Source organism: Pteropus alecto, unplaced genomic scaffold (genome assembly GCF_000325575.1).
Source record: "Pteropus alecto unplaced genomic scaffold, ASM32557v1 scaffold135, whole genome shotgun sequence".
NCBI classification, from domain to species: domain Eukaryota; kingdom Metazoa; phylum Chordata; class Mammalia; order Chiroptera; family Pteropodidae; genus Pteropus; species Pteropus alecto.
The window spans coordinates 4,276,929-4,291,332 of NW_006438076.1; the positions used below are offsets into that span (position 1 = coordinate 4,276,929).

General features: G+C 37.7%; 1 protein-coding gene across 1 annotated transcript in view; it reads left to right on the top strand.

Moving 5' to 3' along the window:
• MSANTD2 (Myb/SANT DNA binding domain containing 2) overlaps positions 1–14,404 on the top strand; it is a 28,831-nt gene extending 14,427 nt beyond the window's left edge. The window contains 3 exon segments of the mRNA XM_025049163.1: positions 7,401–7,656; positions 9,411–9,471; positions 12,861–14,404. Of these exon segments, the coding sequence (XP_024904931.1) occupies positions 7,401–7,656; positions 9,411–9,471; positions 12,861–13,713 (1,170 nt within the window). The 3' untranslated portion in view covers positions 13,714–14,404.

Consider the following 14,404-nt stretch of genomic DNA (forward strand, 5'->3'; position numbering starts at 1 on the left):
ATTTTTTATTTTTTATTTTTTTGGTAGTTTGTGCATGTATGCGTGTTTATAAGTAATTCTTCATGTTTAGACATGATTGATTATGGAGCAATTAGCACATAATGCAGGGTTTTGTATGGGAGGCCTTTAAAGATGAATGATTCTACCCTGCTATCCTAGAAATACTTTAGATAATTCTCTCGAATGTGATTTTTAGTTATCACATACTAATAAAGGTAACATTTTAAATATCCAAATACCACCTCGAGGTGGTTCCCCAGGGTGCGAAGTACTGAGAAACAGTCAACAGAGATGCTACTGTAGTAACTTCAAAGGCAATACAGGAGGTCAAATGAAAATAACCTCTAATCCAAGTCAGTTCTTTACCAAATAACTAATTTTTCCCCCTTTTATGGGGAAAAAGTTCTAGACAAAGTGTTATCTGACTATCTTTGATGACTGTAAACTACCTGTTGCTGCGTAGTCTGAAATAGGTAGTTCAGTATACCCTAGCTTTTTGACCTGTCTTGTTCTAAATAGAAAAGCACTTGAGGATTCTTGTATCCCAAAGAAGCCCTTGAACATGACCATTCATGCTAGGTGTGCCTTTTATAGTGTTGCTGCCAGTTTGAGCTATCATACGATTACCCCTGTATGACTTACCCTCAGTGTGGGGTTAAAAGTTTTATGGCCACATGAACATAGTTCCTTGAGCAATGGAAGATGTTTGTTTTTCACAATTAGTATTATCCTCCTTGAGGCAAGACCCTCAGCTGCTAGCATGGAGGAACCCAGAAAACTTAAAGAGTTGATGCTCATTGAGAATCACAATTACCTGAATTATTTGTTCTATGCAAGAATCTCTCCCTCAAGAAGACAGTACTGACCAGTTATAGATACAAAAGTGGGTCGTTGATAGCCAGATTCGGAACGAATTCAGTCCCGGACGGTTCCCCACAGAGACCGGGGCTCCAGAGAGGTAAGATCTTGGTTTCCGGTGGTCATTCTTCTGTTTGACGTTATTAAAATCCAGGAAACAATTCCAGTGTTTTTCCTTTTCTATCTTTGACAGAACTACTTTCTGTTTTTAATATTTATTTAATTTGTAAAGCATAAGAAATAGTAAAGTTTGGACAGGGCTGCAGAGTTCCATTTGGCAGGCGATGCCCACCCCACAAAAACATAACCGCAAGAATGGCAGATAGTTTTAAAACAGCCTTGCCTTCTGCCATTAGTCTTTCTTTATTACAAAGATATTAATTCACTTTGCTAGTTATAGCTGTATCTATGTTTTATACCCTTTTCTGCTCCTGCTTTTTAAAAGATTTTAGGAGCCCAACCCACCTTGGATTTATTGATTTTATAAATAAAATCCACCGTTGTGCTTAAATGAGTTTCCTGATTTTCTTCGCTAAGAAAAATTTGATCTTCTTGCTAGTGATTTATTACTACTTTAAAATTACCTTAATTCATTTATTTAGTACATTGAACAGTCCTTATGTGATAGGCACTATTCTGGGCTCAGGGACACAGTGAACAAGACAGACATAGTCCCTGTCTCACAGAGCTCAGTCTAGCAGAATAGCTCTCTTAGGAAACATTAACATTTTGTGGATGCCATTCGGTAATTTTTATATGCCAAATCCCTTTTGAAGGAATACTTATTTGTCTTGGAGTCTTGGCTCCTTGTTTGTTAAGTGAGCTAGTTGGACTAGATGATCTCTAAGGTTTTTTTTTTTTTTTTCATTCAAAATAATGTTTTGGAAGCTGGAACCTGGTTTGCCATTAGAGCTTTAAGCAGCTCTCCCCACACCTTGTCAATCAGAATGTTATAGAAAGTTTTCTAAAAGAGATATTTGGCATTGTGACTACCAAGGAAAGGTAGTCAAGACTTACCTTCCATACTTACTTGTTTCTAGATGTGTGACTTTCTGTTTTAAGTTGTTGCCTTAGGAATTTATCTAGCATCTATATTGATAGGTTAATCAGATAATGGTCAATACTATGTGATATAATTGGAACAGATAATCAGCATAAGTTATGAATTGTTTAATATTGCTTAATTGCCTCTTCAGAAGATGACTTCTTCCTCAGGAAATAGAAAAAAAAGTGCTATATTTTTGTAAAGAGTAAATTGATATCTTTGTATGTGTCTTTCAAGAAACTGGAGTTTGGCTAACTTACCTCTTAAAGGAAACGTTAATGCTGCTTTATATAAATGAGCGGAATACTGAGTAAACTGGGTAAATTGAACTTAAACTGGGTGTCCCAATCGCTAGAATCTCTTGTAGAACCAAAGGCTTGAATTAAGCCGCCTTTATTTTAGGGTTACTAGCTAATGCTTGTTATGTTCTTTTATGGAAGAAACAACCACACGGTACAGAGCAGAGTTTTTTAACCCAAAGTTTTTGTATGGCTCTTCAGAGTCCGTGTTCCCCATGAAATTGTGTGGAACGGTTTTACACGTGCATATTTCTGGGGAGGGGATCCATGACCCAAAAAAGTTAAGAACTTCTGTTCCAGGGAGGAAAAGAAAATTTTAAGAATAGATTTTCCACTTGCCAAAACTTTCTACTTTGCTCTAAGAACTGTGGGCGTGTAAAACGAGTGCTGTATTTTTGTATTTTATTTTGTTGGGGTTTTCATTTGGTTAGTTTTAAAGGATTTAGGTGATTGGCAAGTCAGTTTGCTAGATTTTAATTATAGAAAACCTAAGAATATAGGTAGTAAAAGTTCTGTTGCCCTGCGTGGGTTTTGCCTTAGATAACTTTCTAATTATTAGTTACATCTCTCTGTGTGTGCATATGTACAGTAATTTATATTATATTCTTAATATTCCTCTTACAGAATGCAGAAATGTATTTATTTACTTTCAGATTTTTTTTCTTTCCTACCTTTGTGCTCACAGAAAATAAAATGAATTGAAGAGATTTTGAGTCTTAAAGATACTGAAATAAACTCTGGTATTGTTTTGTCTCAATTAACTAAGAGCAGCTTGTTGTAACAGTTACAATAAAGTGGTAATTTAGTTTAAAGGAAGAAGATAGATCTATTTCACAAAGACCGTTTTATTTTTTTATTTTTTTAATTTTTTGGCTTCACATCTGTCATCTACTTAGGCTGAGGTATTGTTTTCAACAGTCAGTCAGTGGAGATTTGCTCCCAGTGTAATTTCCCTTATCTCTTGTGGAATATAATATGTGATTTTTAAGACTTTGTTCGCAAATAAGTGTATTCTTTATTTAATCATCTACATTAAAAGATAATCTCAAATTTATCATATTTAGTTGGCAGAGGGTTAAGATAAACTATGTAATCTATTTCTAGTGTGGCCAGCTTGACAACTACATTTGAAAATCTGTTTCACTGCTTTTTTTTTTCTTATAACATTGTTTCCTGCTGTTTATAACCAAACTGTCCTCCCTGCAGTTGGACTTTGTTTTTTCATCTGACATCTTAGACTGATCATGCCAGTGTTTTCCACACAACACGTTTATATAGCTATTATGCCTTATTTCTATTCTTCCTTGTTATATACCCTGTCCCACCTGTAGTCAGTTCTGTTAGAACAGTGGTTTTGTCATGGTGCTTATTTTATGATTACATGAAACGGGGCAAATTTTGAGAAAAATGATTGAGCCACTAGCAGAATCGGCTGGCATATGCCCATGCGATTTGCATAGTTTGCTTCTTACCTTGCCATACATACCACGGAAGAACTCAGTTCTTCCCACTTCCTGACAGTCAAAGGAGGGATTGGAGGACACTGAAGCAAAAGAAACCTTATTTTTACCCCAAAAGTAGCTTATATAATGTCAGAAAGGGCTTTGATGAAACCACTGGCCCTACTTACAGATCTTATTTTCCAAGCCTTTCATTATATTATTTGCCCTTTTCTGAACTCTACAATTTCCCTCTCTTGTAGCTGGTTCGATGCCCAGAACTGAATGCTGTGCTCCAGCTGTGGCCTCACCGGTGCTGAATAGAGAGGAAGAGCCACCTTCATAGCTTACATGTGATTCCTCTGCTTATACAACCCAATACTGGATTTACTTACTTTGGCAAGATAGCTGCATTGTGCACTGTATTTAATGTTACGTGTGCTGTAACCCTGGGTCTTTCTCTGCATTGCTGCCGTTGAACCCCCAATCCTGCCCATCTAAAACTCCTGCCTTTGTTTACCTGCCCCCTCCCCCGTAGACTCCCCTTACATTCATCCACAATGAATGTCTTCTTTATTCTCTCGTTTCTTTTCACTCTAATCTAAAACTTTGGCCAAACTTTCCCTCTGTCTATAAATTGTCAGTTGTCAGCCATCTTCTTTTTCTCCCTGCTTTGGTAATGGGACATCTTTCCAGTCTTTTCTCTGGTTCTTTTCCTTTTGTAGTCATTAAACATTTGGCACGGTGGATTTAGTAAGCATTCACCTGGCGTTTCTTCCGAATCAAATACCTATGAACTCCTCTGATTTGACCACCTAATCAAGTTGTTACCTACACTTCAGTTCTTCCATTCAGATTTTCTTAACTCTTCCTGCCCTCTATCCCTATGACCTCATTCAAGATGCAGTAGCTCACAGCTCTTCCCCCAGGGAGGAGACAGTAACCTCAATTTACCATGGAAATCCCTAACAATAAGAAAAGTGTTCTTAATCGTGAATAGAATAGTCTTTAATCATTTTAAGCAAATTCTTTCCCCCTCGAGATCTTAATTTTAAAAAAACATGCTAGAGCTTAAGTTATTATAAATTTCTAAGATGAGTGAGGTAAAGGAAGTAGGAAGGGAAGCAAGGTTTTTGTGCTGAACAGGAAATAGGAAATGGTTCTCCAAGAAAAGCTTAACTGAGGTTCTTGTTGGGTTTGGTGCAGCTGTCTGAAATGGGAGGTGAGACTTCGTTTTTCCTAGATTCTGGAGCATTATCTTAATTTCAAATTTAGAATAGGTTTTTAAGTTGGTTTATTTAGGACTGTTGACACAGATACATAATCATTTAACTGTTTGGTTAATCATTTAGAGTGTAGAAAGTGTAACTTGTTTGATTTATTATGGGTGATAAGAATTGGAAGGTCTCCGTATGTCCTTTTTACCCATTTCTAAAGTCCCTCTACTTTAACTAAATCCCAGTGTTTCCTACATCAGCTGTTTGAGTTCTTACCTTTTTTCTATTTTAGTTTACATGTCCTATTTAAAAAACCTTTCTTTGGATCTGTGGTCTTTACTGAACCCAGAAGTCACCTCATGTGTATTTATGTTTTGAGAGAGTTAAAATCAATTTGGAAATCTTTTAAACATTATTTAAATACATCAAATTTTATCATAGGGATTTAAGATTACCAAACATTTTCCTTCAGATCCCTAATAGATATTTTACATATCAGCATATTAACTGTTAAAGTGTATTATACAAGTTCATTACAAAGAAATATAAAATATATCATCTGACTGTTCTTCCATATCTAAAACCATTAGATTTTACTAGTTTTCTCATTCACAATTACATAAGCCAAGTGAGTGAACTTTTAAGCTCAATTTGGTGGTTTCAAAAAAAGTAAATCTTTTCTGTGGTTTCCCACCATGTATATTGTCAGAGATTGGTGGCTTTGCTGATGCCTATGTCATGTCCTGATAAGTGTGGCACCTTTCTTCAAAGGAACATTAGTTGTATTCCTTGGCTTCTGAAGCAACCCTCAGTGACAGAGCTGACTGGGCCCTCCTGTGTGCTGAATGCTTTTCTCTAGGGCAGCCAGTCAGTAGTGAGCGGCGGCTTGGTTTCCATGTCCATTTATGGCTTTGGAAGGGTGAAAGGGACAAGGCTGGGACTCTCCATTTACGGTCCTTGGAGGAGTCAAAAAGAGTGGTTGGGGTGTTCTTGGAGGCAGCAACTAGACATTGTGAGATAAAAATAAATTGGCAGGAGATGTTTGCCATTCCAGCTCCAATCCCTGCAAGAAGGGCAGAGGGCACCGGGAAAGGGGAGCATGCAGAAAGCCTGACGAGATCAGCTGCAGGCATTGGTCTCCTTCCACTGGAAAGGCTGCCAGCGACACATTTCCCAAGTTCATTTCGGATTTGCTCTAGGGAGTTTTGTGTTACGTACTTGTGACTGTCCTTTACAAAGAGAGGTAACACTTTTCAAGAGTATATTATCAGAAAGCTCAGTTCTTTAAGGCGTCATTTGAAGCACCAGAAGGGATCTTGAGAGGGAAAATGAGGAAGGTGCTTACGCTGGCTGGTTTTAGGACGGGGTATCACTAATCACTTCCATGTTTATGTCTGAGGAAGATCATCATACGTGTCATTCTTTTATTCCTTTTGCCCATGTGGATTTCTGGCATCGAGGAACAGATCTGCTAAGTATTTGACAGAGTGTCTTCTTGTAGTTTGTCATCTGTGACTGAAAGATACTGAACTTTCATGGAGGCTCTATAAAGTTTTTTGAGTTGTTTTAGTTTTGGTGAGAACAGGTGATATATTGGCTTATGGAAAGTAATTTCACATTTAGGAGAAATTTATAGTCTGACTAATGCATATCCATTAAGTCTTAGGGTTGTGCAAGATAATAAAATTATCTAGGTTTTATCTTTGGACTTGGATAATGATATTTATTTGCTGCGTGCCACAAGGCAGAAAGAGAAATGAAATAACACCCCTCCACCTCACTTCCCCTCCGCCCAAAAAAGAAATGATTGGCCTCATTTATTGGTTTGTTTAGCTGGGAGTTTGAGTTGGAGAATAGACTAGTCTTATTGATTTATTCTTAGACATAGGTATTAGTGTACTGTTTCTTGATAGTGGATGTTTGAGATTGGCATCTGTAGCATTATTGATTTGACCTCCTTTAGCGACTTCTCCAAAGACAGAGTGAGTTAGTAAGGAATACAGACTATGTAAGTAGTATGTTTTACTAGCTGATTCATCTAGGAAATTGTTTTTACCCTGTATTCCTTCTTAATCAGGAATAAGGAAGGTCATATTCTTTGCTTTGGGAAATTCTTCTCTGTCCTCCCTCCCCCACTTTTTCCAAATTCTGGCACAACAGCAGCTCTTTCTCTTCTGTGGCAGGTGTGCATCCTATTGGCTGGCTGGTATTTCTTGTTTTCTTTTTTTTTCCCCCCCTTATTCTTTTTAAGTGGGGGAGGGGGCATAAACATGTGTATGGGGTATATGCAATAATGTTGTAATGTTTCTTGTTGTTTAATGGATAATTAATTGCAAAATAATGTTTGAATTATAACATGTTTGAGTAAATGCTAAATTAGTATTTTTTTCTAATATAATAATGAATTTGAAATCTAGCATTCCTGTAACAATGTGTCTGTGTTTGTCTGTCTATGTCTGTCTAATAGTAATTAATATCTGTGGTCCGTACCTGGAAGAGGAAGTACAGCTTTAAAGGAATAACAAAAGACTTTGTGTCTTAGACCCTTCGCAGGTGTTACAGTCGGGTGAAAGAACATGGTGTTGGGAAAAGAAAGAGCAGTTACACATTTGAACAGTTGGAACAGGTGTTTGGTCAGGGAGGATGGGATGCTCAGCCCTGCCAGCCTGTACTTATTAACAGTAGTGGCTTGTACCAGGAGCTGGAGTCAGATGGCAGCACTATGGAGGAGTATTCACAGGAGGACTGGGGAAACCACAGTCAGGATCTCCATGGCTACCCAACAGATCAGGAATTGGGTAAGAAAGCCGATATATATACTACTCTTGTTTGTGTATACATATATCTTTATATGTGCACTGGGACTGGGACTGGGACTGATCCCGCTGTCGGCACAAGGCATATAGCCGTCTATTTGGAACACTTGGGGCATCCTAGGTTTCGCTTAAACTGCCTGCTAATGCCTGGTGTTGGTCATTTGGTGATTTGGGTACCAGCAAACCTCCCGAAGATACAGAATTCCTAATTGTGAGCTACAAAGGAAGCCCAGTGAGAGAATCCTATGCAATTTGAAATATCCTGTACCTCCTAGTTCTAAGATGACTGCCATTTATTGACTCTTGGCTCAACTGCTACAAATGTAACTATCTTTTCCTTCCCTTATCCCAAATACTTTTTCTTTTCTGTTTGTGATTTGGAAAAGGTCCCCTCCCAGACTTCAGTCTGAACAAGAAATGAAGGGAAGCCTCAGTTTATCTTGAAAAGAGCTCATGTTTGAACTTTATCATCAATCATACTCCTTCAAACTTCATAAAGGATCCCATCCTAACAGTAGCTAGAATGACTTTTATCTACAGTCTTAGCATTAAAAATGGAAAATAGAACTGGCCATCAAATCTAAATTTATGTGGCCTAATTAAGAGAATATATATAGTTACTTTTTGTAGTAAATGGTCCAACTTTGATTTTCATGATTTGGAAGTACTAATCAAGTTTCTGCTGCAGCCATTATACATTTTTTAAAATTAAATTTATTGGGATAACATTGATTAATAAAATTATAAAGATTTCAAGCATACAATTCAATAATATGTCATATGTATATTGCATTGTGTTCACCACCCAAAGTAAATTTCCTTCCATCACCATATATTTGACCCACTTTACCCTTACTTGCCTTCCCCCACAGCCACTGTACATTTATAGCAATTTGCATGATGAGTATTCACTTATAAGTCAATGTCGTTACTCCCCAGTGAGGTTCTCAGGCAACTCCCAAGGAAATACAGTAGGATTGGCATTATCAGTGTGCTTCCCCGGCTCAAGATAAAACTCCAGGAGCATTGTTTTACAGAATTCTTGCTGACCGAGAAATGCTAATTCAAAAGAAACAAGATTAAATGCTAGTATTTCTTACGAATGCTGTTTTAAAACAATATATCTCAAATATTAGAAGAGAGAGACAGAGAACAAAAGCTATGAAACTGTAAAACTAGCACGATGTGAGAGAGAGACTTAAAGATTGGAAGAATAAAAAGGGCAGATGCTAAGTGATCACTACCTTTTAATTTCAAAACAGTAATAAAGTCTACATTACTTAGGCATCCCATAACTCTGGTTTTGCTGGAAAGAGTTAAGTCACCCAAACCTTTGGAAAAAAATAACATGCAGAGTATGTTGATCCTGATTCTGGTGGAATAATTGCTCTGTAAAACCTACCTAGAAAATCTAAATACCACGGAATTATTCTTGTTCCTTTAAAAATGATGTTTGCAGTGAAATTAAGCTTTAAGCTCCTAGCTAGAAATCTGCTGGTGACCTTGAAGAATTTTACACTTGTAGAGCTGGTTTCTGATCTTGCATATAAATGTATGCATCTCATTATATAAGAGTTATATTTATAAATCTGGCATTGGGCAGTATTTGAAACTAGAATTAAGTCCTCGAATTGGAAAGTATGGAATGAACAGTAAACATATGTATAGCTATGTATCTACATAAATGTATGTCACCACTTAGGAAAATATAATGTTTCAAAAACTTCGTTTTTCAGATGAAATACCTGTCACAAAGAGAACATTAAAAATAAAACAAGAATCTTCTGAAGAAGCACAGTAAGTAGATGCTTCACTTTTCTACAAAGCATATTTATCTAAGTTTAATGACTATTGGGAAGGCACTTCCTCTGGTGTCTAAGTCATCCTTCCTCATCTTCTTAGCTAAGTTCCCCAGCGGCTCATCTAAAATGCTTAGAATTCTGTATACAACGAGAAGTAGTAAATACGTAACATGAAAATAAGCATGTTTCTGGCGTTTGCCTGTGTGTGGATGTAGATACCTGGGTGTTTAAATAAGACTTTGAAGATGAATCACGGGGTCCTGCGTTTATCTGGGGTAAGGTGAAATGATAGGAGGGACATTTACATTTCTTATTACATTTTGGGAATCGAAAAGCAAGCTCTCAGATTACCCGTTTGTACATTTGGGAAAGAAAGCAGTTGCTGGAAGAAGGACTAAAAATATCGAAGCCAGGGTCGTTCTACTGGCTCACATCGCCCGATCTTCCATTTCGCCCGAGGGTTTAGCGTTATCTCTTTTGTAAGGACATTGCAGTTCTCTGAGTTTCCAGTTATATGATGTTTGAAGTTCTTTTAAATAACTTTTAAGTAAGCCTCTGGTTAAATTTAATTATTGAGGAGAATATATGCAAACATGTAAAAGTAAGAAAGCGAAGACCACCATTTTTTTGTGCCTGGAAACCTTTGAGTAGTCATAGCACCCACTTATTCTGGTATACTTTATTCCATATGTGTGATCCTGATGCTCGAGAGATGGTGGATAAAAAGTAAAAACGAAGAGGCAAGATGGAGAGGACCGCGATAGAGATACTGTTAGTTGCTTTCATTCAGCAAACCGCGCCCCTGCCCCGCCTTTAAAATGCTCGTTCCTTTTTCAGAGTATCTCTGGAACCAAAGAATTCTCAGTGTCAGCTGATTCCATGTCTGGGGCGAAACAAAGAGAACAAAGTTTAGAGATCAAGAATCGTTCCCCCAAATTGTAACCATTTCCTACTCCTCAAAAAAAGAACTTTAGACTCTGATCAGTAAGTTTGAGGCCATCTCTTGTCGGGAGTTAGGTCTCTTTTTTAAATTGTGACATCAAAATATCCTGAAGGAAAGGGAACTTGGATGAGTATTTTTTCTTAACTGAGTTATTACGCGTCCATACCTTCTGACCCCTATTTTTTAAAGAGGCCATCATATCCTTCAATAAAATGTCCCATCTCTCCCTGTAACCACTCAGGACCTGCAGGGGAGGCCCAGTAGATATAACTGGTGATGAATTCAGACTTTACAGAATTGGTGTCACCACCCTCAAACCACCTGAACTTTTCCTCTGGTTGGAACTTTAGAAATCAGGAAATATCATAGTTCTCAAGGACCATTGCAGGAACTAGGTCTAGTTTTCATTGTTCCCCACAGCTTCAAAAAGCTGGTAATGAGTCTTAAGCTTAGGGAGTTTCAGGCTGAGATCAGATCAGCAGGGCAGGAAACTGACAGGCTCTGCAGAAATATTCAGCCTGTGCTGCCCTTTCTCCATGTTTCAGCTCACAGGGTAAGAGGTTTTAGAGAAGTTGCTAATAGATAGTATATTTTCCAGTGTGACAGTTTCCTCAGCACTATTTCTTACTGATGATTTAGGGCCACGATAGTGCTGAGTAAAAGAATTCATTTGGGCATTGGATTTTTTTTCTCTATAGGTGTGTTGCAGGTGGGATCAACCTGAACTAGCTGACATAACCTGTAGTAAAATAACCATCCTTCATTCATGAAGAAGAGTCACCTATTCTGCTCATTTAACACTTATATATCTACTGTACCTACTGTATGTCAGGCATTGGGATACATCAATGAGCAAAACAGATACAAATCACTGCCCCTCCTTAGCCTAGTTCTCCTCAAGATCAGTAAAATATTTCAAAAGAGGAAAGGGAGGATGGTGGCTATGAAAGATAGTTTTTCTTTAAAGCATTGACCCATGCCATGCAGAAACACGATGCTGTTATCTTAGCCTCATAAGCACCACAGCATAAACACTAGAAAAGCAATCAAGTGTTTTGTGTCCTCTGAGAAAGAGGGACAAGTCCTCAGGAATGCAGTGATTTCATCTGGATGGCCACTCTGACACTTGAAAAGCTTTCGAGACACTTAAAGGCGGAGGGTAAATCCAGGGCAGTTTTTGGCTCCAAGAAGCAGCTGATTAGCTCTTTGTCATCTCGCAAAGAAAGTCAAGGAGAGTAAGAGGACAAACTGAGAATGACTGCATGGAAGACTTCCCAGTTTGTTCCAAAAACTTTTCCCCTGGAAGATTTGAGAACTTAATAGGTTTCCAGGGTCTGTCTCCTCCCCAGAAGCTGTTAGTAAACCAGCACACGCACTCTCTTTCTTGCATATATTGGATTATATGTGAGCAGTAGTTGAGTATTTTTATAGCCTAAGTCTGTGATTGATGTAGAGGGTAATAATTTGTAGCTAAGTTAATATTTAACAAACTTCAATCCTCCAATATAAAAGTTTTGTCATACCTGAGAAGCAAACTTGTAATTACATATCCTCATAGATATACGTATCATCCTGAGGTGTCAGTTACAATTATATGAGTTAAGCAGCATGTGCAACAAGAATTTCCTGTATTTTCTGTCTTTATTGTTAACTTTCCAAATCAAAATTGAAATTTCTTTACTTTTGCTTCCCTTTTAAAATATTTTCTAGAAGTCTCAATTCATCATCTTGAATTTTTATCTCTTTAAAGCGAAGCCTAATATGGACCTTTTACATCTGAATTCTAAGATAGTAATTCTGTGTTAAACTAACAGTTCTTTTAAATTTGGGAGTAATAATGAATTTCAGACAAATAGAAGAAAATGTCACTTTGTTTTTGCATCAGGTTATTACTTATAATTAGTTGTCTATTTTCTTAGCAAGCATGTATGGGCCAAAATTATTAAACTTTCAAAATTTCTAGGTTAGAAATTAACTGTTCATTATTTTAAGTGGTACTGGGTACCTTTCTGAATATAGCATCCTTCCCTTGCTTTTGGTAGTTAGGTCTGAAGTCCATTATGCGCATTATAATAGCCACTTAAAAAAAAAATCATGTTCCTTGGGTTCTTAAGTCCTACGGTCTTATGTATCAATAGTTACTAAGATTAGTACAGCCAGTCTATATGGAAAGCAGTGTATCATTAATTCCTAGAGGCTTCCTAGGGGTGTTTCTCAGATCATAATACTATGATTATTTAGACCTGTACTGTGTTGATTTAAATGTAATTTCAAGTTGTAATTAAAAATTTAATGCCTCACTCACACTAGCCACATTTTAAGTGCTAATGGCTACCATATTGGACAACACAGATATAGAATATTTCTATCATTGCAGAAAGTTCTGTTGGATGGTGCTGATCCGGGCATCTGAGGAATTTGACTCTCATTTCTCTTTCTAGGAAGAGAGACATCATGCAAAATATTGTACAGATTTTGGAATCAGTACAGTTGAAATGGGAACTGTTTCAGAGCTGGACAGATTTTTCAAGGCTTCACCTTTCTAATAAACTGGCCATTTTTGGAATTGGTTATAACACTCGTTGGAAAGAGGATATCCGCTACCATTATGCTGAGATCAGCTCCCAGGTGCCCCTCGGCAAGCGACTCCGGGAGTACTTCAACTCCGAGAAGCCTGAGGGACGGATCATTATGACCCGTGTGCAGAAAATGAACTGGAAAAATGTTTACTACAAATTTTTAGAGATCACTATTAGCGAAGCTAGGTGCCTGGAGCTGCACATGGAAATTGACTGGATACCCATTGCCCACTCCAAACCAACCGGTGGGAACGTCGTTCAGTATTTATTGCCAGGAGGCATTCCCAAAAGCCCAGGCCTTTATGCCATTGGCTATGAAGAATGTATTGAGAGGCCCTCCTCACCCCACATGGAGTCGAGTTCCCTGGAGCCAGGAAAGGAGGGCCGAGTTGACTTGGAAACCCTTTCAGCACAAGCCTCGTTACAGGTGGAAATAGAACCCACCCGAATTATCTATTGCTACCTCGGGATTGCTGAGGTCAGGACTCTGCAGCAGTGCTTATTTTTACACTTCCAAGCAAATACCAAAACCTTCAGCAAAGATTGGGTTGGTATTAATGGGTTTTTGTCTCAGAACTGTATCGTAGACCCTGGAGTGTCCCCCAAATCCATCTACATCAAGTTTGTGGAAGTAGAGAGGGATTTTCTTTCTGCCGGCTCTTTAGTTGAGTGCCTGGAAAAAGCCATCGGATACCCCTTAAAATTTAACAACTGAATGTCATCCTTCATAAGGATTCGGGCTCTTACCTCCCTCTTCTATACTCACTTCCCATTACCCTGACTGTCCCTCATCCAGATGCTGCCGTCAGACTCTTCATGGAAACTCTCCACAATTGGGCCAGTACAACTTCTAAAGAATCACAGTAGACTTTGAGCAAACAAAACAGACCTCACCTGAAAATGCTCATTTTGAGCAAACAAGATATACAGCAAACTTGCATGGTGGGTCAGCTGTTTCTTTTTTAAAAACGAAAAAGAATTTTTAAATGGATATTAGAGCCCTAATATAAACAAATGTAGGTACATTCCATATTGGACAAAACTTATACTTTGAGTTTCATATGAAATTGAAAAATTGTATTTTTTTCACAATGTTTCATTTTTACACATGTCTATGTCTCTATATAAGTATTATTTGCAACCCTGAATAAATAAGCAATAGATAATGGCAAGTTAAATCTTGAGTCACAGTAAATAAGACTGTTTTTCAATATCACCTTTAGCTACTATTGTATATAATTTAGAGTTTCATTTTTTTCACCAACCAAGTGTTTTGCTATTCCCAATCAGTGTTGCCTGCAAAGACCTTTGTTTCTGTGATGTACCAACTTTACGGTTGTGTTGCCGTTTAAACTTTAAAAGAAGAAAATTAAAGTCCTTCCTGGCCTCTTGGCGTACTAGTTGAA